The 23,097-nt window shown below is 41.3% G+C and overlaps 1 protein-coding gene across 5 annotated transcripts in view; it reads right to left on the minus strand.

Annotated features, from left to right (window-relative positions):
• Nucleotides 1-15,487: 15,487 nt before the first annotated feature.
• Nucleotides 15,488-23,097, minus strand: part of LOC146673228 (uncharacterized) — a 49,338-nt gene continuing 41,728 nt past the window's right edge. For 4 of the 5 annotated variants that reach the window (XM_085401809.1, XM_085401806.1, XM_085401808.1 and 1 more), the window contains 2 exons: nucleotides 17,458-17,563; nucleotides 15,488-17,001 (listed from right to left, as the gene is read on the minus strand). In XM_085401809.1, the coding sequence (XP_085257935.1) occupies nucleotides 15,925-17,001; nucleotides 17,458-17,475 (1,095 nt within the window). In that variant the 5' untranslated portion in view covers nucleotides 17,476-17,563 and the 3' untranslated portion in view covers nucleotides 15,488-15,924. Of the gene's footprint in view, nucleotides 17,002-17,457; nucleotides 17,601-23,097 lie in introns of all 5 variants that reach the window. The other variant, XM_085401810.1, reaches the window with a different exon arrangement.

Consider the following 23,097-nt stretch of genomic DNA (forward strand, 5'->3'; position numbering starts at 1 on the left):
CTGTGCATTAACTCAGTGTTAGTGAATGCCTCGTTCTCCGCTTCGATCAGGTCCTGGGCACTAGGGCCCATCACTCTGCTCTTCCTACTTGGCTTGACATGGGCCTTTGGCCTCCTCTTCATTAACGAGAATACAGTCATCGTGGCCTACCTTTTCAGCACCTTCAACGCCTTCCAGGGCATGTTCATCTTTATCTTCCACTGTGCCCTGCAGAAGAAGGTAACAATTCCAAACTACATCTTAAACAAACTTTATATAAATTGAATTAATTACGACTAAGCATCTGAAATGTTGTGTAGATGAACAAATGGATGGATGTGCCAGTCTAACTGAAATTCAGTAGACGTGCTCAGAAATATTGGATTTTGTTTCATTTCGCTGTGGCTGTGCGATAAAAGGCTCTGTTGCTCCACATTCAGTTTATATATATATATATATATATATATATGTATATATGTGTGTATATATATATATATATATATATATGTATATATGTGTGTATATATATATATATATACATATATATATATATATATATATATATATATATATATATATATATATATATATATATATATATATATATATATCTATATATATATATATATGACCAGTTCTGGGTCCCCAGACCCCCAATAGAACCGGTCAGTATCTGGTGTGACCACCATTTGCCTCATGCAGTGCAACACATCGTCACATGGAGTCTATCAGATTGTCAATTGTGGCCTGTGGAATGTTGGTCCACTCCACTTCAATGGCTGTGCGAGGTTGTTGGATATTCGTGGGAACTGGTACACGCTGTCGTATATGCCGGTCAAGCACATCCCGAACATGCTCAATGGGTGACATGTCCGGTGAGTATGCTGGCCATGCAAGAACTGGGACATTCTCAGCTGCCATCTGCCCTGAACAATGTGAACCATGATTCATCCGTGAAGCGCACACCTCTCCAACATGCCAGACGCCATCGAATGTGAGCATTTGCCCACACAAGTCTGTTACGGCGACGAGCTGGAGTCAGGTCAAGACCCCGATGAGGACGACGGGCATGCAGTTGAGCGTCCCTGAGACGGTTTCTGACAGTTTGTGCAGAAATTGTTTGGTTGTGCAAACCAATTGTTCCAGCAGCTGTCTGGGTGGCTGGTCTCAGACGATCTTGGAGGTGAACCTGCTGGATGTGGAGGTCCTGGGCTGGTGTGGTTACACGAGGTCTGCGGTTGTGAGGCCGGTTGGATGTGCTGCCATATTCTCTGAAACGCCTGTGGAGACGGCTTATGGTTGAGAAATGAACATTCAATGCACGGGCGACAGATCTGGTTGACATTCCTGCTGTCAGCATGCCAATTGCACGCTCCCTCATTGCTTGTGGCATCTGTGGCATTTTGCTGTGAGACAAAACTGCACATTCCAGGGTGGCCTTTTGTTGTGGGCAGTCTGAGGTACACCTGTGCACTACTCATGATGTCAGATCAGCATCCTGATGTGGCACACCTGTGAGGTGGGATGGATTATCTCAATATAGCAGATGTGCCCACTACCACACATTTGGACTGATTTGTGACCACTGTTTGGGAGGGATGGTTATATTGTGTATCTGGAATGAATTTTAGGTCTCTACGTCCATCCCATGGGGAATGGGAGCAGTAACAAAGGTGTTGCGTTTATATTTTTGTTGAGTGTATATATATATATATAGGTGCGGCTGCAGCAATAGGAGTGACTCAGACATTTACTGTACTCCTTATGGACCTGTAAAGAAAATAACACCACCGGCACAGTGGGCAGGTTTGAGAGTCACTCATAAACACAAACACTTTCGTTTCTATAGGCTAAACTGAATGGTAAATGGCCTGTATTTATATAGCGCTTTGTATATATGTTTATGGACAGGTAGTGTAGTGACAAGGATTGACAAGAACTAATACTGCATAATACTGCACATAAAAACTACTACTAATATGGTGTATTGTAGGCTGCAGGTACTTTGTTGTTGAGTCTGACAACGATTGGAAGGAAAGACCTTCTCCTGGTTCTCTCCTGTCTCCTGAATCTCTCCTGGTTGGGGGTTTGGGGGAGGGTATGTTTGCACAGCAAAAGCAGGAGAACAATGGAGCTTAAGGCCTCTCAGCGGGGTGCTAGGAGGTGTTAGGTTCAGGGGAATTTGCGCAAATTTGAGCAGGGCTAGTAAATGTAGTAGTAGGGACTTGCACCAGGAAAAAAAAGGGGTCAGTAATTCTAGTGTTAAACGCGTCGCTCTCATTGTTCTACATTCTTATGTTTTGTTTTTCTTTACACACACTGAAATTGTGGACTTTGTTTTTGAAAATCTTCAATCCATCTTCCACTATCCTCTATTTGCTGTATCCTTTTTGTCTCTGTTATCTGTTATCACCTTTCACTGCAAACAGCTCTACAATAAAGCAGGTCACCAGTAGAGAAAGAACTTGACCTCATGTCCAAGTCCAATAACTAAAAGTATTAATTTGCTCACAGATTTTGTTTTTCAAGAAAAAAAAAAGCAAAGTTAAGTAAAACTTAACTTAAAATAAAATTTGAATTTTGAATTTGAAAACAAAACACCCACAAATAACCCACCACTCTGACATTTTGCAGCTGTTTTCAATGCTGATTCTGTTCTCTGTCTTTAATCCTGCCCAGAAACAAACAATCTTACATTTGCACTGTAGCCCTAAACCCTTCTACATCTCATAGAGGTTCATATGAAAATATAATCCAACTTTAACCTGCCATCCCCATAGTACAGTATCTATGCTACTGAATTAGCAGATAGCAGTGTGGTGAACAAGTGTGTGTGTTTGTGTGATGTATTTCCAGTAGTCTGAACACATGTGAGGGACTGTTTCTTGCTGTGTTTATACATACGGGAAAGATCAACTGATCAAATGTCCCAACTTGTCCAAAGGTCACATGTGAATGTCCACAGTTTACTCCGTCAACCGTGCATAGAAATTACTCCTCTGCACAGTCTTATTCCTGTCTTATGATAAAATGTTAATTTATCATGTGTATAGAGATTGACAGACCACGTGACTTTCGCGCATTGCTTTGTGGGTACCCGTGGCAACAAAATCAAAACACTGCATCAACCGCTAGCATTTCCAACACCGGTAATCATTAATTCTGCGGTTTTAATCCCTACTTACATTTTATTTGCCCCAAAAACAGTGATGTACAAAACGACGGAGAACACGGCAGGTCCGTACAAAGACAGACTTGATGAAAAGGCAAAAAAAAGGACGAGGAAAAAATCAAAGGATTGAAAGGGTCAGACCCATACGAACATACAGAGTGGAGTAAGGACGTTAGCGTGCTGCCCAACTTTCATAACGCACATATTTATTATTATATGGTCCTAAGTGTGAGTGCATACACTCACAAAATGTTTAGTAACTTCAGATCCCTGCAACAAGCCCAGGTCCAGTTTACTTTGGTGATTTGGACTATTCCACTTCACAGCTGTTGTTCCTTTTTTCTTTTATCTCCTGTACAGGCCAACGCATCTATTTGTCGTTTCAGGTTGTAGTATTACACAACATTTTCAGATCTAATAGAAATAGAATGAGTGTTTTGTAATTCATTCAATGTATTGTCTTTATTTATAACTGGCATTATTGTTTCATTCTATTATAGAGTCTTACAAGAAAGAGGCAAAATTGTATTTGATTATGCTTTATCAGCTGCTTTGGTGAAAGACAAATCAACAATGCAACAAAAAAAAAAACATTGCAAAACAACATACTGGAAAACAGTTATTCATCACTTGATTGCTTCAGTACAACACTTGGGCACATATATGTGGGACTTTTCGTGGCTGTTTTGATATCGCTCTCTCTCTTAACCGATCAAATCTCGCTGTTGTAGCAGCTTTAAACTCGGTATGACCCAGGTTGATAGAGGGGGCCCAGTCTGGATCGCATTCCAGCATTTTGTAGGCTGGTTTTCCTACAAAACTCAACAAACTTTAGCCCGCAAAGCCACAGTGAACAAAGCAGCACAGCGCAATGAATTCAATTCAAATTAAGACTTATTTATAACCTACATCAACAATTATGTTATGATAAATTACGTAATAACTACAACAGAAGACTTACCTTTGTGGAAATGCTTGGAGCAGACTAACATGTGAGCTGGAGTGTTCTGAGACGTTATATTTGGTCTTTGAATGGCTGCAATTGAGGCCATTGAGGCTATTTGTTATTTTGGAAACATGGCTTAAACCAGGGGTGTCAAACTCAAATACACAGTGGGCCAAAATTCAAAACTGGAACAAAGTCGCGGGCTAACGTTAATATTTATTGAAATATATTTATTCCTCCAGATATAAGAATGAATCTTTTCTTATGGACTCAAACACGTTTTGCTGAAAAACTGGATATGGAACAAGCAAAGCTTAATACTAAACAATATATATATTAGCCGTATAATACCAGTAGGCCAGCTCTAATAATAATTTGGTATGGCTTCGCGGGCCAAATGTAATTAGGCTGCGGGCCAAATTTGGCCCGCGGGCCAGAGTTTGACACCTATGGCTTAAACAATTTCTCTTCCACGACGGAATCCGATAACAATCTCTTTACCCGTCGGCTTCCCATGGCTGTCATGTGACTATTGCAGTTAATAATACAACAGCTTCTTGCCATTTTTTGTGTTTCTTTTTATCGCTGTGTGACTGTTTTCACGTGAAAGCCTGCGTGCGCTAGTACCGCTTGCCACTTGTACCTACAATTCTTTGTAGTTTTACCCCTGAATGACGTCACATTTTCAATCTCTACAGGCCACTGAACAGAGCATCTGTGGTAGGATGATGGAGTGTTGCCATGGTAATGCACGGGGGGGGGGGGGGGGGGGGGGGGCGTCAAACAAAGCACTAAAGGTGGACTTTGTGTGGATGCATATATGCATTCATGTATGCCGAGAGGCCGGGGGCACCCCACCTCCGAAGTGGCCCGAGCGAGCCCCAGGCTCCAGGCCCCGATAAGCGGCCGCCAAGGAGTGAGCCGGCGTGTACCTGGACGCCCATCCCCAGACACAAAGAACCACCAACGCACCGATGTCTGAGGGAGTCCGCCACTGGCAGGGGAAGTGGTGGTGGGGGGAGATAGGCCTCCAAACCTTGGAGGGCCTGAGATGTCCCCAGAGAGGTGGCGTCTGATACCCAACCTGACATATGGACACAGACATACAGACACACACAGATACAAACATCCATTCCCCCCCTCATGCTCTCATATGCACTTACTCCACACTCAACCAACGTGGAGACAGACATAAAGAGACGCTGTATACACGATCACACTCCCCAAGCGTACTCTACGAACCGGGTCTAGGCACCCTTGCCCCTGGAGGGGGGAACTGCACCCAGACCCAGGTGGTGTTACCCTTTTCCCTGCGGTGGGGAGAGGCAGACTGCCCCGCTGGAAGTCTTTCCAAACACAGGAAACAGATCAGGGAGCAGAGACCCACGTGGTTCACGCTGATCTCAGCTACAATCCAGGACACAAGGGTGTGCAGATCGATGCAGACATCGATCCAAACGTTGGTAGTGTTATATGTTCCTGTAAGTTCACTACTTTACTCCCGTTTCATGAAAAAGCAGCTCTCTCTGCTCAACTCTCCTCTCCTGCACAGCCCCACTTATTGTTCCTTAATAATACAGTTTATGTGAAACCAAGCAGAAATGAATTACGCTTCTTAATTTTTTATAGTGCACACAGCTAACTCTTTCTGCTGAATATGTAAAAAATAAAAGTGTTACTGTGTTACATGCCTGAATGTTGCTCATGGTCTGATGGGAAATAATGTTTTCTGTTCTTTAGCACATCGAACAGTCAACTGTTCACAGAGTTTAGGTTTAAAGGATGAAACAGTTTGCACTGATGCATCTCTCCTCTCCTATCTGAAGAGTATGTAAATATCTGGTTTCAACTGTATATTTGATGATGTTGGTGTTTGGCTTGATTGTCAGAACAAAGAGGGAGAAAGAGGAACAGCGAGAGAGAGAGAGAAACAGAGAGGGAGAGTGTACTTTGGTAGAATTAAAAAAAAGGTGCAGTGCAGGTCTATGATGATTTTTAGTGCTACTATCATCTAGTTCTGATTCTGGTTCTGTCTTGGTTAAATCCTAAGTAGTCCTGATTTTAAACTGTTGTAGTCCTGTTTTAATTCCAGATCAGTTCTGGGTCTGGTTGAATTGGGGTTTAGTCCTCGTGTCTTGATACAGCCCCGACTTTGACCCGAGCAGCACCAATTAGTAGCTGAACGACAGAGTTGTCTATGAAGACTATGAGTGTCTTCATAGTTTTATTTTTGATATTCACCAATTTTTATATACTGCAAAAAAAAAAACAACGAAAATAAGTATTATAATGCAAATTTGCAAAAATAAATAGCATATGCATCAAAATAAACTATTTCCAGCAGTGCAATATGTATCCTAAGCATCCCAGAAACGACACAGAAAGTCATAAAGTCAAACATAACTTTTAAAAACACCAGTATAGGCTTACAAGGCCCTGATGGTAAAGAACTAAATTTCTGTGAAAATGACGTCACTTCCGGTTTTGGGCAGGTCATGGCGCATATGTGATAGTTCGCGCTGATGGACGTAGGAAGTGTTACGAAAAGCTGATCGGATCGGCAAAGCCTGTTTCTGGAATATTATGTTTTTGTTGCTGCAAGTGCTTTTTATGCAATTTTTGCAAAGCTTTATGTGGAAGGAAACTGTGACCGAGGACAAGCTGATGGCATAAGATGTAAGTACAACTCCTCCGGTTTCATATGCAAAAAAAATTATTGCGCTAGCTTTCATGGTTCCAGTGCTACCGAGATTTAAAAATAGTTATGCAAAACGGAGCGTGCCCGCTCCGACCGGCTTTAAACGGTTAAAGGAAACTGTTGATCGTTTTAAGCCTGCAGGGTCTCCAAATGATGCTGTCCCTCCTCGACTCTTATAGGAGGTGTTACCTACAGTTGGACCTTTGGTTCTCAAGCTGGTAAACCATAGTTTGATGTCAGGTGTAGTCCCTAAAGATTGTAAACATGCTGTAGTCAAACTCCTGATTAAAAACCTGTTCTTGATCCTACGAATCTTGCAAATTACAGGCCTATCTTCTAACTACCTTTTCTTTCCAAAATTCTTGAAAAGAGAGTTCACAGTCAATGAATGACCTTCCTGGAAAAGCAAAATGTTTTACAGGTTTTCCAATCTATTTTTAAACCCTTTCATAGCACTGAATCAGCCCTTTTAAAAGTGTTTACTGACATATTGCAGTAATGACACCTGGTTACGCCAATCGGAGGTCACTAAAATCAATATTGAATCGGTGTGTAACTTTGCCAAAACAATGTTGGACTCTGTAGTTTTCTCTGGTCCCCTCCCCAGTCAGACCAGGAATGACATGTTTAGCCGCATGTTCTCCTTAAATTGCTGGCTGTCTGAGTGGTGTCCCAGAAACGATGTGGTCTTCATAGATAATTGGCAAACCTTCTGGAGGAAACCTGGTCTTGTTAGGAGAGACGGCATCCGTCCCACTTTGGATGGAGCAGCTCTCATTTCTAGAAATATGGACAAATTTATTAAATCCCCCAAAATATGACTATCCAGAGTTGGGACCAGGAAGCAGAGTTGCAGTCTTACACGCCTCTCTGCAGCTTCTCTGTTCCTGCTACCCCCCCCGTCTCCATAGAGACTGTGTCAGCTCCCAAAAAGACAAAAAACAAACTAAAACCAGCAACAAACAACTTAAACATAAACAATCACAAAGAAAGAACAATACAGTATCCACGTCTGAACCAAAGAGTAAAACAGTGAAATGTGGATTATTAAATATTAGGTCTCTCTCCTCCAAGTCTCTGTTAGTAGATGACTGTGGCGGAGGTGTGGTCCCGGGCGCGGCTGCAGGGGAGGAGTGGTGCAGTGGGCTCAACGGGGCGGTGCTGGAGATGCCGGTGAGAACAGCTGACGGCGATTTGGACTGATAATGGTTTCCTTCCCTTTTTATAGTGAGACGGAGAGGAGCGGAGGGAGAGGGAAATCAGCTGGGACCGACAGCTGTCAGACTGTGTTCAGTCATAACCTCGGAAAACTGTAAATAAATGTGGAACCTGGTGATAAAGACCTGTGTGTGTGAGTACCTGTGTATAGTGCATTTCACAATGACTTAATAATTGATCAACAAATTGATTTACTCTGCCTTACAGAAACCTGGTTGCAGCAGGATGATTATGCTAGTTTAAATGAATCAACACCCCCGAGTCATTCTAACTACCAGAAATCTCGAAGCACAGGCCGAGGGGGCGGTGTGGCAGCAATTTTTCACACCAGCCTATTAATTAATGAAAGACCAAGACAGACTTTTAATTCATTTGAAAGCCTGATGCTTAACATTGTCCACCCCAGCTGTAAAACTCAGAAACCAGTCTTGCTTGTTATCATCAATCGTCCACCTGGGCCTTACACAGAGTTTCTTTCTGATTTCTCAGACTTTATATCTAATTTAGTTCTGAGCTCAGATAAAATAATTATTGTGGGTGATTTTAACATCCATGTAGATGCTAAAAATGACAGCCTCAACATGGCATTTAATCTGTTATTAGACTCAATTTGCTTCTCTCAAAATGTAAAAGAACCCACCCACCACTTTAATCACACTCTAGATCTTGTTTTAACATATAGCATAGAAACTGAACATTTAACAGTGTTTCCTGAAAACCCTCTCCTGTCTGATCATTTCCTGATAACATTTACAATAATTGATTACACAGCAGAGGAGAGTAGATTTTATCACAGTAGATGTCTTTCTGAAAGTTTAAGAATATAATCCACCCACTGTTATCATCTCCAATGCCCTGTACCAACATAGAGCAGAGCAGCTATCTGAATACGACTCCAACAGAGGTCGATTATCTTGTTAATAATTTCACCTCCTCACTACGTACAACTCTGGATACTGTAGCTCCGGTGAAAACTAAGGTTTCTAATCAGAAGTACCTGACTCCGTGGTATAATTCTCAAACACGTACCCTAAAGCAGATGACTTGTAAGCAGGAGAGGAAATGGCGTGTCACAAATTTAGAGGATCATCATTTAGCCTGGAGAAATAGTTTGCTGCTTTATAAGAAAGCCCTCCGCAAAGCCAGAACATCTTACTATTCATCACTGATTGAAGAAAATAAAAACAACCCCAGGTTTCTCTTCAGCACTGTAGCCAGGCTGACAAAAAGTCAGAGCTCTTTTGAGCCAACCATCCCTTTAACGTTAACTAGTAATGACTTCATGAACTTCACAAATAAAATTTTTATCATTAGAGAAAAAATGACCAATAACCATCCCACAGATGTAATATTATCTACAGCTACTCTTAATACCATTGATGTTAAGTTTGACTGTTTTTCTCCAATTGATCTTTCTGAGTTAACTTCAATAATTACTTCCTCCAAACCATCAATGTGTCTTTTAGACCCCATTCCTACAAAACTGCTCAAAGAAGTCCTGCCATTAATTAATTCTTCGATCTTAAATATGATCAACCTATCTCTAATAATCAGCTATGTACCACAGGCCTTCAAGCTGGTTGTAGTTAAACCTTTACTTAAAAAGCATCTCTAGACCCAGCAATCTTAGCTAATTATAGGCCAATCTCCAACCTTCCTTTCATATCAAAAATCCTTGAAAGAGTAGTTGTCAAACAGCTAACAGATCATCTGCAGAGGAATGGTTTATTTGAAGAGTTTCAGTCAGGTTTCAGAGCTCAGCACAGCACAGAAACAGCTTTAGTGAAGGTTACAAATGATTTTCTTATAGCCTCTGACAGTGGACTCTTCTCTGTGCTTGTCCTGCTAGACCTTAGCGCAGCGTTCGATGCTGTTGACCATAATATCCTATCAGAACGATTAGAACATGCTGTAGGTATTACAAGTACTGCGCTGCAGTGGTTTGTATCATATCTATCTAATAGACTCCAATTTGTACATGTAAATGGAGAGTCCTCTTCACACACTGAGGTTAATTATGGTGTTCCACAGGGTTCAGTGCTAGGACCAATTCTGTTTACATTATACATGCTTCCCTTAGGCAGTTTCATTAGAAGACATAGCATACCAAATTTCCCCTTGAGGATTATTCTATTCTATATATTTTCACTGGTATGCAGATGACACCCAGCTCTGTCTATCTATGGAGCTAGATAACACATACCAATTACTTAAACTGCAGGAATGTCTTAAAGACATAAAGACCTGGATGGCCGCTGTTGGGGGAAAACTCTGCAAAAGACCCAGGAGAAATAAAGACACAATGAGACAAGATTACTTTTGATGCTTTAACGTGCGCACGGGTAAGCTGTTAAAACAACTCACACCCATGAACAGAGGCTTGGCATTTTTATAGGCACAAATGACAGAGACAGTGAGAACAGGATAAGAAAATAATAAACCGATAAAATAAACAACTCCATATGTGGCGCTAGTCTCGTCAGCAGAGAGCTGGGAGAAAGCTGTGAGAGATAAAACAATCTAAAACAATATGTCCCAAAACAATATGTCTTTGTTGAGAAAGTCTAAAAGGATAATTCTAAACTAATCTAACCATAGGCAAAGGGCAGACAAAGGGCATCTTTGTACATTTAAAAGAAGGTAAAGAAACATAGAATCATTTTCCACTAACAGCTGCTAACTTTCTGCTTCTTAATTCAGATAAAACTGAGGTTATTGTACTCAGCCCTGAAAATCTTAGAACTATGGTATCTAACCAGATTCTTACGCTGGATGGCATTACCTTGGCCTCCAGTAACATTGTGATGAACCTTGGAGTCACTTTTGACCAGGACATGTCCTTCAACGCACATATTAAATAAATATGTAAGACTGCGTTCTTCCATTTGCGCAACATCTCTAAAATTAGAAATATCCTGTCTCAGAGTGATGCTGAAAAGCTAGTTCATGCATTTATTACTTCCAGGCTGGACTACTATAATTCATTATTATCAGGATGTCCAAAAAACTTGCTGAAAAGCCTTCAACTAATCCAAAATGCTGCAGCAAGAGTCCTGACAGGGACTAGAAAGAGAGAGATTTCTTCTGTTTTGGCTTCCCTTCATTGCCTTCCTGTTAAATCCAGAATTGAATTCAAAATCCTGCTCCTCACATACAAGGTCTTAAATAATCAGGCCCCATCTTATCTTAATGACCTTGTAGTACCATATCACCCTGTCGAAAAGGAGTTTTTCCTTCCCACTGTCGCCAAAGTGCTTGCTCATAGGGGGTCATATGATTGTTGGGTTTTTCTCTGTATCTATGAAGCGCCCACGTCTCTCAGATCAGCTGATCAGCTGTTCCTGAATGTACCCAGGACTGAGCATAAACTTAGAGGAGATCGTGCTTTTTCTGCAGCAGCTCCATTTATTCATTCAGTCATTTATTCTATGTATTTTGCCAGAAACGCCAGGCGCTCACAAAACTATTACAATGACCACCAAACAAACAATAAATGAGAGCAAGTGAACAGATTCCACACAAAGACATGAACACAAAGCGCGGACCCGATGCATCAGTGACATGTCGTGTTTCTCACCCGGCGACATGAACACGGACACGCCGTCGGGGCAGAAAGTCAACATCTAACTGATTCTGAGCTGCAGCTTTTGTTCCTCTCTGGCCAAAAGAAAGCTAAATTTTTTCTGCTTAATACATTTTTTCTTTAAATTATGCCAAATTGAAAAATGCTTAGCTTGCTGTTGTTTTGTGTTTTATCCTCAGTTACTTTGAAACAGTTACTGAGTCAAAATTGAATTTAATCAAATCAATTATAGAAATCAGTGATGATACCCAGCCCTAGTGAGTAGCCTAAGCCCAACAGAAGTGGAGGCAGCTGTGGGTAATGAGAAAAGATGAAAAGGTTGATAACACATTATATGCAGTAAATACACTGCCCAGGTGTCCCCTCTCCCCACTGCCTGTCAATAAAGAACTTTGTGTTGACAAGATTGTTAGCTAATCATTTACAAATCTATAATATCTGCATGGACAGCGTTAACTGATGAGGTTGAAAAATTCAATACTCAAAAGTTTACTCTTCAGCCACCATGCTTCTGCCATCTGCCTTTTTTTTTATTAGCCACAGTAAAGGCTGCGCTATGAATTCTGGGATATGTTGCGCCACGAATGAATAAAATAGAATTCAACTTTATTGTCATTGCACATGCACAGGTACAGGGCAACGAAATGCAGTTTGCATCCATCCAGAAGTGCTTTAGTGATATAGATATATTACAATATATATTAGCAATAATATAGATATGTGAGTATATTACAGAAATGGGTCTATTATGTTATAATGTACATGGTATGAAGTATGTTGTGAATATTCTATAACTATAAGTATGTACAGGCTGTAGTGAGTACAAGCTATGTACAGGCTATGAACAGGATAAAAATATGAAAAACTATACAGAATATGAAATAAACAACTTTACAGAAATCTGAGATATACAGCTATACAGAAATGGGAACTATGCAAGCTGCAAACAGTTGCAGGGTTAAAAATTATCGAATGTACAGAATGATTATTTACACAGAGCTATACAGTAGTGCAGTTAAGATAAGTGAGATATAATTCCTACAGAGGCTATATAAAGTGCTAGTGGTTGTGAGTGGTGGTTCAGTCCATGTTATTATTGTGTGTTTGAGGGTACAGTTGTCCATTGTGGGTGCGTGTATGTTCAGTCCATGAGTTTAACGTGGGTCAGATGTCAGGAGGCAGAGTTCAGGAGTCTGACAGCTGTGGGGAAGAAGCTGTTCCGGTACCTGGTGGTCTTAGTCCGGAGGCTCCTGTGGCGCCTCCCAGAGGGCAGGAGGGTGAAGAGTCCATGTGATGGGTGACTGGGGTCTTTGATGATTTTCCCAGCCCTTTTCAGACACCGCTTCCTGTAGATGTCTTTTATGGCAGGAAGTGGTGCTCCGGCGATGCGCTGGGCAGTTTTCACGACCCTCTGCAACGCCTTCTGGTCCGAGGCAGAGCAGTTCCCGTACCAGACTGTTATACAGTTGGTCAGGATGCTCTCGATGGTGCAGCGATAGAAGTTCACCAGGATGTCTGAGGACAGGTGGTTCTTCCTCAGAGTCCTCAAGAAGACGAGGCGTTGGTGAGCCTTCTTGACCAGCTTGGAGCAGTTGGTCGTCCAGGTGAGATCCTCGGAGATGTGGACTCCCAGGAACTTGAAGCTGCTCACACGCTCCACAGCTGTCCCCTTAATGTGGATGGGTGGATGTGGGTCAGCATTCCTCCTGTAGTCCACGAATGATACACCTGACTCCTTCAAGTCCGGGGAAATGAAGTGCGCATTTCCGGCCGCATTTGGAATTGGGACAGCCTTCATCACGTCGCTGTGGTGTAATCAGCCTCCAAATGGGGTCTCAAAATTGTACCAAAAAACTCTGTACCTCCCTCCAACCACACACTTCTTCGGGTTTGCCATCAGCACTGCCTGCCTCAGGGAATCCAGGACTGTGACCAACCACTGCACATGCTCCACTGAGGTATCACTATGAATGATGACATCATCCAGGTAAGAAACAGCATATGCAGTGTGAGGACACAGCTATCGCTACAGGAAGTGCTGAAAACTGGCCGGGGCTTCAAACAAGCCAAACGGAAGTGTGACGAATTGGTACGAACCACACAGAGTGGAGGAGGCCGTTTTTATCTTTGGACTCTGCAGACAAGGGAATCTGCCAATCAGCTGTGTTTCAAAGTGGTGCTCCATGAGAGTCGTGCACACGGGCAAGGGGGAGAACACATCTGCAAAGCGCTGTTGCAATGCAGGAACATCTGCTTTATTGGAATGTGTGAGATGTTAATCACAATGCATCTTAAACACACGCTCTAAAAGCGTCATGCCCACAGCACGTTTTTGAGAAAAATCAAATATTTTGGTCCTTGAAGATCATTTCAGAGTGTTTAATTAGCTGCAGGAACCCTGTTCTGTGTGAGTGGAGAACAGCCGAGTCGCCTCCTCTGATAAACCTCCACATGTACCACTGAAAACAGTTAAATTAGTTTGAATCTGAAATCAGAGCTCAAACTACTTGTTCTGAGACAATTTCTTCATTTTCACACCAAACTGTTTAATAACACAAACTTTACACAGAGTTCATCAAATATAACTAACACTTTAATATTATCAGGATTTCATAATACAAACGTCAAATCAACAGGGAAACAGCTGCAGAACATGTGGATCAAAATGAAGTCATTAAAAAACAACATGTGGACTTCAAGGATACAGTAAATACACTAAAGTGAAAGGAGAAGCCAAAATTTGAAGGAATTTGAATTAAGTAAAAGTAGTCACTTGTGATCTTTAAATTGGTCCTGATGTGTGCTGCTGTTTATAACTTTCAACATTTCTTTGCTGCCACTGTGAATATGAATGTGGTCTTTGCCTAATTAAATAAAGGTTACACTGACTCACTGCTTCATCTTCAGGTACAAACTGGTATTATATGGAAATACAGCCCAAAACCAGTTTAGCTTGAGTTTCTTTTTTCTGGACATAAAGTCACAGCAGGTCTTGTTTCAAAGCTGGTGGACAGATTTAGTTCATTTTGGAGGTTTTAAGAGCAACTGCTGTGAAAACATTTGTAGTTTTGGGAGAAAATGATTTAAGAGAAGATTTTACCACAGCAAAAGATTAAATATGAAGGAAGGATTGAAATTTAACTTAGGTAACACATAAAATGAATACAACTACTAAACACTACTGTGTCCTAATAAACAAAGAATAAAATGTAACAGCGATAACATTTTAGAGAATTAAAATCCCTCAAAGGAAAAAAAAAAAAAATTGATATGCATATCTATACATGCAGCTTCCTAAATGTAACATTCAGGATTATTCACTGCAGCTCCAGAAATCAGAGCTACCTCATCAGATCCAAGTGTGACATCAGCTGACACTCTTTACAGGAGATTCCATCTGAACTCTGTGGAGCCTGATCTCAAGGTTTTTAAGTCTGAGCCTGAAACCAGAAGAGGATCTTTCTCTCTCTTCAGATTCATTGTGATCCAGTGATTTCAGTCCTGCATAATCAGGCTGATGTTTGCACAGAGCAGATAATGAAGTGAAGGTTTTTGCACATTGGTAACAGTGAAACAGTTTATTTACAGCGTGGGATCGTTTGTGTTCGGAGTATGAACTGAGATTCCTGAAGCTCTTGTCACACTGGTCACAGCTGAAGTTCACCTCCATGTGTGTACGTTCATGTTTGTTACGATGACCTGATTGTGACCAGCTTTTGTCACAGTGTCTGCACTTGTATGGTGTCTCTCCTGTGTGGATTCCCTTATGCTTTTTCATTGAGCTTATTTCCAGTGGTGAAGGATGACCCACACTGGTCACAGATGTGCTTTTTGACCCCACTGTGGAAGAGTTCATGTATTTTAATGTATTTGGTGTGTGGAAGCCTCTCCCACATTCTTTGCAGTAGTTCATTTTGTCTCCAGTGTGGCTACGTTGATGTGGTTTTAGGTCCCGTTGATGATTGGAAGTTTTTCCACAAAGATCACAGAGAAACTCTTTCCCACCACCACAGTGACGACAGGGTTGAGAAATGGATCCATGTGCGTCGCTCCACTTCTAAACAAAGACATTGTAAGTCAGGGAATTCCTTCAACGTTTTTATCCTGAACGTCGCCTGAAACAAAGAGCATCTCTGCCAACGTCCAATTACATTTTACTGTTTACATTATAACACTCAGCTTACTGAGTGAAAATGAGTCTTCATTTTTCCAAACAGTTCATTCAGTATAACTCCATAAGTTTACTGATCATATTTGTTACAAACAATCAGGTTAAAATTACAAGATAAAAAACTAAATACATCCTCACAGTAACTGCACTTGTAGAGTTACTTTCTGGTGTGGATCTGTTGGTGTTTTTTCAGCTGATGTGGAAATTTAAAAGACTTTCCACACAAGTCACAGCTGTAGGCTTTAACTTCACTGTGGATGATTTGGTGGTTTTTTAAGTGTCCAGCCTGGGTAAAAGACTTTCCACACAAGTCACAGTTGTAAGGTTTAAATCCACTGTGGATGAGTTGGTGTGTTTTTAAGCTTCCAGCATGGGTAAAAGACTTTCCACACAGGTCACAGTTGTACGCTTTAACTCCACTGTGGATGAGTTTGTGTGTTTTTAAGTTTCCAGCCTGGGTAAAAGACTTTCCACACAAGTCACAGATGTAAGGTTTAACTCCACTGTGGATGAGTTGGTGTTTTTTTAGGCTTAGAGCCCAGGTAAAATCCTTCCCACACAAGTCACAGTTGTAAGGTTTAACTCCAGTGTGGATGAGTTGGTGTGTTTTTAAGTGTCCAGCCTGGGTAAAAGACTTTCCACACAAGTCACAGTTGTAAGGTTTAACTCCAGTGTGGATGAGTTGGTGTTTTTTTAAGTGTCCAGCCTGGGTAAAAGACTTTCCACACAAGTCACAGCTGTGAGGTTTAACTTCACTGTGGATGAGTTGGTGTTTTTTTAAGTGTCCAGTCTGGGTAAAAGACTTTCCACACAAGTCGCAGCTGTAAGGTTTAAATCCACTGTGGATGAGTTGGTGTTTTTTTAAGTTTCCAGCGTGGGTAAAAGACTTTCCACACAAGTCACAGCTGTAAGGTTTAACTCCACTGTGGATGACTTGGTGTCTTTTTAAGTGTCCAGTCTGGGTAAAAGACTTTCCACACAAGTCGCAGCTGTAAGGTTTAAATCCACTGTGGATGAGTTGGTGTTTTTTTAAGTTTCCAGCGTGGGTAAAAGACTTTCCACACAAGTCACAGCTGTAAGGTTTAACTCCACTGTGGATGACTTGGTGTCTTTTTAAGTCCCCAGCCCGGGTAAAATCCTTCCCGCACTCATCACAGCTGTAGGTTTTCTCTCCCTTTCTTCTGTGAGGTTTGTCGGCCTCCTGAGAGCGCTGACTTCTCGCTCCATGTTGGTCCTGCAGTGACAGAGATACAAACACAGGCAGTGTGTGAAATGCAGTCGTGGAACAAACTGAAACTCCCTCCATTGGTGGAATCAGACATGTCAAAAAAAACACATTGTTGGTGTGTTACCACCACCTTCTGGTAATACTATCACATTACAATGATGTGCTACAAAGAGAGTTGTAATGAAAATGACATTATTGAAGAAATATTGATCATCAAAGAAACTCTTTTACTTCAAAAAAAATTCTGAGTTCGACTGATGATATTGTTGTTTCAATGTGTGTAGAGAAAATATGATCTTTGTATTTTCTTGTAACTTCTGTGGTTTTTGGTTGTGAATGTAGATTCTGTATATATGGAGGAGCCCAGGATGGAAAAGATAAAGCTGCTGTTAACAGGTTTTTAAAAACCAACCAGCTGTGCACGCAGTTTCAATAACAGTGTAACTGTGATGTTTTTCTTACCTTTTGTGTTGAAGACATTGTTTCCTCTGTAGTGGCTGAGCTGAGTCCAAATGGCTGAAATTGTTCCTCTGCTGCACCACCAGACTCTTCTCCTCCTGTTACTCAGCTTGGACACAAAAAGTATATATATGTGTATTTTATCCCTGACAAAAAGAAGCAGAGCAAATAAACATGACTAAACTCCTCAGTGACAACAATACCTATGAAGCTTCAAGGTGAAACCCCAGAAGCAACTACAAAAAGAAAGTCATCAGTTGCCTACAAGAACTTGAAAGGGAAAAACCACTGACCCCCCCTGCACATCACCACCTTTACCCAGGGGATGCTACACCCTGTATATATGGACTTCCATAGATCCACAAAGATGAGGTCCCGATCAGTCTCAATGGTAGCAGTATAAACTCAGCCACCTACAACATTTCAAGCACCTCATTACCATCCTAGCTCCCCTAGGATGGTAATGAGGACTTTAAAAAACATTTCGAAACTCACTATGTTAATGTGGAATTATTTTACAAATGGAGAATTTATTCTACAATTCATTATTTAAGCACAGAATTCTTTATTTTGATGTGCGTGGCTCTTGTTGTCCTCCATATAGGGGTGTCAAAAATCATAGAGGAAGTGGCATGAGGAGGTACATGTTTAAGGTGTTAACAACACACGGTGTGGTTTGCTAGGTTAACTCACAAGCAGAATTTAGCTGTGCTTGACTACAATAGAGACTTTCCTCTTTAGGTGTTTCTGAAACAAGAAGGTGTAGTAAACAGATTTGTTTCAGAAAAAGGCGACAGTAATTAAAATGACATACATAAGCACTAGGGCTGCCACAAATGATTATTTTGATAGTCGACTAGTCACCAATATTTTTTGCGATTAGTCGACTAATCAGATCATGCATCCATTGGACGTAAAACATACAGCTTATTGCACCAGCATGCATCTGCTCTTATATAACTATCATTAGCTTACAGCTTTAAGTGTTTAAAGTATGTGCTAAGTAAAAATAAAGACAAGATGATAGTTTATTACATTTTAATGAAATTTGCAGATTGTTTCGGTGAAGTTTAATAAACTCCTTGCTATCTAAAATATAACGGGACACCGGAGTATATTCTCGAGCATCTCATGCTTCTGATAATCAGCTGTCTGCTTGACGTTTATTCAGCTGTGTAAAAACTATAACTTTAATCTCAGCCAAACCGATTTACTCAGGAACAAATAAAATACTAAAAAAAAGCCAAACAATAACATTTGTAAGTTATCTAAGTGACTTATATATGTTTAACCTGAGTAGTGAAAGACAGCGGTGGGTTTGACAACGATTTGCCGGGAGTCCGGTGCTCTCATGGGCTCTAGTGAGCCTTGAACCCCGGCTAGCTATCGAGCTAGTGGGCAACAGACGTCTCCGAAAATGTCGGAGCGCTTTTGAAAATATGTGGTGTCTTGGTAAACTGAGCAGATACATTCAGTTACATTCTGAAAATATGTTAAACGTTTATTTTGTGACACAGAAAGAATAATAAGAGTAATATTACAACTAGCTGCCACCATTGTTGAAAACTGAGCTGGGCTGCGCTATGAATTCTGGGACAGAGCTACTTCTTCTTCGGGGTTTAACGGCAGCTAGCATCCTTGTGCATGCAGTGCTGCCATCTTCTGTTTCAGTCCGTTATTACACTCTTAAATCCTACTACTTATTCCTGCGTCTTTTGTGATCTTACAAAGCTTCAAACGATGCGTCGACTATTAAATCAGTCGTCGACGCTTTTGATAGTCGACGTAATCGTGGCAGCCCTAATAAGCACAGAATGTTTTAATCCTACTAACACATACACACACATGCAATGCAATGAATACCAGATGGTATTTTAAGCCTGTGTTTCTGATTTTATCATCTTGTTCAGCTCACTTAGTAAGATGAGAAGTTTTTAGGAATAATTTTTGATTTACGTCTTAAATTGGACAAGTATGTAAAGAAGATTGCTAAGACGGTCAAGGCTAATCTGAATTGTTTTGAGTTAATTCAGCACTATATACCTGCTTCAGCAGCTCAGTTATTTATGCATTTGTCACGTTCCTGGGTCTTTTGAACCAGTGTTTTGAGTTCTATGTTTAAGTTCTTTAGGTCAGCGAAGTTCATTTGGTTATTAGATTTCTCTTTTATTTTCTTCCCCTGTATTTAAGTTTCCTCACCCTTTGTGTTTCATGCCGAGTGTCTTATGTTATCAAGTTTGTATTGTCATGTCTGTGTCTCATGTTTCCTGTTTTATTTTGAAGGTCTGTCTCCTATGTCAAATCTGTCCGATGGCATCATTTAGGGCTGCACAATTAAATGTTAGAAAATCGCGATCTCAATTCATACTTATGTGCAATCTCATTTCCAAATGACAATGATGTAAGAAAAGAAAAAAAAAGATGACGATTGTACCGCGTTTTGCTCCGGGACATAATCTGCATGAAAACAAGCGCTCACTCTTCATGCTCAACAAATGACAAGGGCAGAGCCTTATACCACGTGATACAGAAGCCAGCTGGAAGGGGAAAAAACAACGAAGAGCACGTGAGAGAAACTGCCGGAGGGGAGAAACCACAATGAGTGCAGAGGAAAAGCTCTGATGGTGGTGAGAATGACAACCCCACTGTAACATTAATTCCAAGAAAAGGTTCTCGTTCCTCCATGTGGAAGGTTTTTGGTTTCAAAGAAGATGAGAGTCAAAAAGATATCATTTGCAAGCTGTGTTTTGCCATAGTAGCAGCACCGCAAGCTAACACTACGAATTTGTATAACCACCTTAAACGTCACCATAAAGTGCAATATGACGAAGCTGTAAAGGCCAAGAAAGTGACAGGAGAAAATCAGTCCCCGTCAACCACCCAAACATCAATAACGGGAACCTTATACAGCACTTCCCCATACCCGTCAAACTCCCCCAGGCACAAAGAAATTACGGAGTAAGTGCAATAAATATTTATATTGGAAAAGAAAATCGTGAGAGAATCGTGATCTCAATTCTAAGCAAAAAAATTGTGATTCTCATTTTATGCAAAATGGTGCAGCCCTGGCATCATTGTCACATTTTAGAGAAACATAATCTACTTAGTTTTAGGAGTTTTAATCATTTGTGTTTGTAGCAAGGGGAATTGCATTTACCTGTGTGTTCCGCCCGGAGTCTTGAGAGTGTAACACCCGAAGGTGAGAAGCAGAGACTCATGACTGTTTATTAAGAGTTTAATAAAAGTTTACCTTGGAGGAGGGAAAGTTCAACCGAGCATCTTGTGAAGTTTAGAGAGAACAAGATGAAACATGGTGGCAGCTGAGGCAAGGGTAACAGTAAGTGAGCTGATGAGAAAAATCGATGAACACTGTAATCCCAAAGTTAATGAGACTGTCGAGAGATACAGATTTTTTGCATGCAATCAGGCTCCAGGAGAAAATATTGATAAATATGTTACGGACCTGAGAATGCTGGCGAGCACCTGCAACTTTGGACAATTAAAAGACTCACTGATCAGAGACAGGATCGTCTGTGGCACGAACAGCTCCAGTTGGAGGGAAAGGTTGCTCAGAGAAGAGAACCTCACATTAGACAGATGTCTAGATATTTGTAGAGCAATGGAGATTTCAAGAGAATACAACAAAACAATAGCGGGACAGGCTGTAGAGGAACTGCATGCAGTAAAACAAAAAGAGAGAAAAAGACTGGATAAAGAGATATCATGCAGATTTTGTGGAAGAGCACATGAAAGACTCAAATCAAAATGCCCAGCATATGGAAAAAAATGCAAAAAATGTGGCAAAGAAAATCATTTTGCATGCAGGAGTAAAAGCAGACAGAGTGAAAATGGAAAAAAGGTCCACACAGTGACGGAGCAGGACTCTGATTCCTGTGAGGACATAATGACTGTCACAGCTATGACACAGACTGCAGTAGAAGTGAACCAGATCAGAGAATCAGACATGAAAAAACGAGAGCAGCTGTTTGCAGGCATGATGATTGGCAACAGCCTGGTCAAGTTTCAAGTTGACTGCAGTGCAACCTGCAACGTTATTCCCATCAACTTGTTGAACCCGAACATCAAAATGGAGCACACAGACAAGGTTCTTGTGATGTACAATAAGTCAAGGCTGTGTCCATTAGGAAAGTGTAAGGTCAAGCTGACAAACCCAAGAAAAAACAAATAGTACAGAGTCGAGTTCCAAGTGGTAGAGGAGGATTGTAAAACACCTCTACTTGGGAGAACAGCTAGTGAAGCGATGAAGCTAATACAAGTTAAATATGATAACATCTGTGCTTTGGACAGCTCAGTGACAACAGCTCCATCAGAGAAAAACGCATGGTTGTTGGAAGAGATAAAGCCTGAGTTTCAGGATGTGTTTACAGGAGATGGATGTTTGCAAGGTGAATATGAGCTGGAAATCGACACAACAGCGCAGCCCGTCAAACTGCCAAAACGCACAGTCCCAGTGTCGATGATGAAACCACTGAAAGAGGAACTGATGAGCCTTGCAGACAGACAAATAATAGCACCGGTGGATTGTAGGACTGATTGGATCAGTGGGATGGTGACAGTGCAGAAGCCAAATGGCAAACCCAGGATATGTATTGACCCAAGACCACTCAACAAAGCTTTGAAGCGTAGTCACTTCCCGTTACCAACAATAGATGACATCTTGCCAGATGTGTCAAAAGCGAAATTTTTCACAGTTTGTGATGTGAAACATGGCTTTTGGCATGTGAAGCTTACAGAAGAGTCAAGCCATCTCACGACATTCGCAACACCATTTGGTCGCTTTCGTTGGCTGAGAATGCCGATGCGGATCAGCCCAGCACCAGAGGTCTTTCAGCGCAAACTGATGCAAGCGTTAGAGAACCTGCCAGGCACATACATCATTGCTGATGACATCCTGATCACTGGAAAAGGAGAGACGACTGAGTTGGCAGAAATGGATCATGACAGAAACCTGAGACTTTTCCTGGAACGCTGCAGAGAGAGAAACATCAAATTAAATGTGGAAAAACTCAAGCTTAGAAGACAGGAAGTACCATACATCGGACATCTACTCACAGCAGAAGGGCTGAGAGCTGACCCAGAGAAGGTACGGGCCATATCAGTTGATGCCAGCACCAACTGATATAAAAGGGGTGCAGAGACTAGTTGGAATGGTCAACTATTTATCAAAGTTTTACAAGCATCTGTCAGACAACTGTGAGCCTCTCAGACAACTGACGCACAGAGACAGCCTATGGGAGTGGACAGACGTGCAGGAAGATGCATTTAAAAGACTGAAAGAAAGACTAACACAAGTCCCAGTTTTGAAATATTACAGCCCTGAAGAAGAGCTGACGCTGCAGTGTGATGCCGGCGAGACAGGACTGGGAGCAGCTCTGACTCAACATGGAAAACCAGTGGCATTTGCAAGTTGTGCATTGACGCTCACTGAACGAGGTTATGCACAAATTGAAAAGGAATGCTTAGCTATTGTGTTTGGGATGGAGAAATTCCACCAATATACATATGGTCGTCTTGTGAGAGTGCAATCAGACCACAAGCCACTCGAGAACATTATTAAAAAGCCACTGTTACATGCACCTAAGAGACTGCAAAGGATGTTATTAAGGCTGCAAAAATATGATA

The sequence above is a fragment of the Rhamphochromis longiceps genome, linkage group LG3 (genome assembly GCF_057381845.1).
Source record: "Rhamphochromis longiceps isolate RC_006_pf linkage group LG3, R_longiceps_female_GT1.1, whole genome shotgun sequence".
Taxonomy (NCBI): Eukaryota; Metazoa; Chordata; class Actinopteri; order Cichliformes; family Cichlidae; genus Rhamphochromis; species Rhamphochromis longiceps.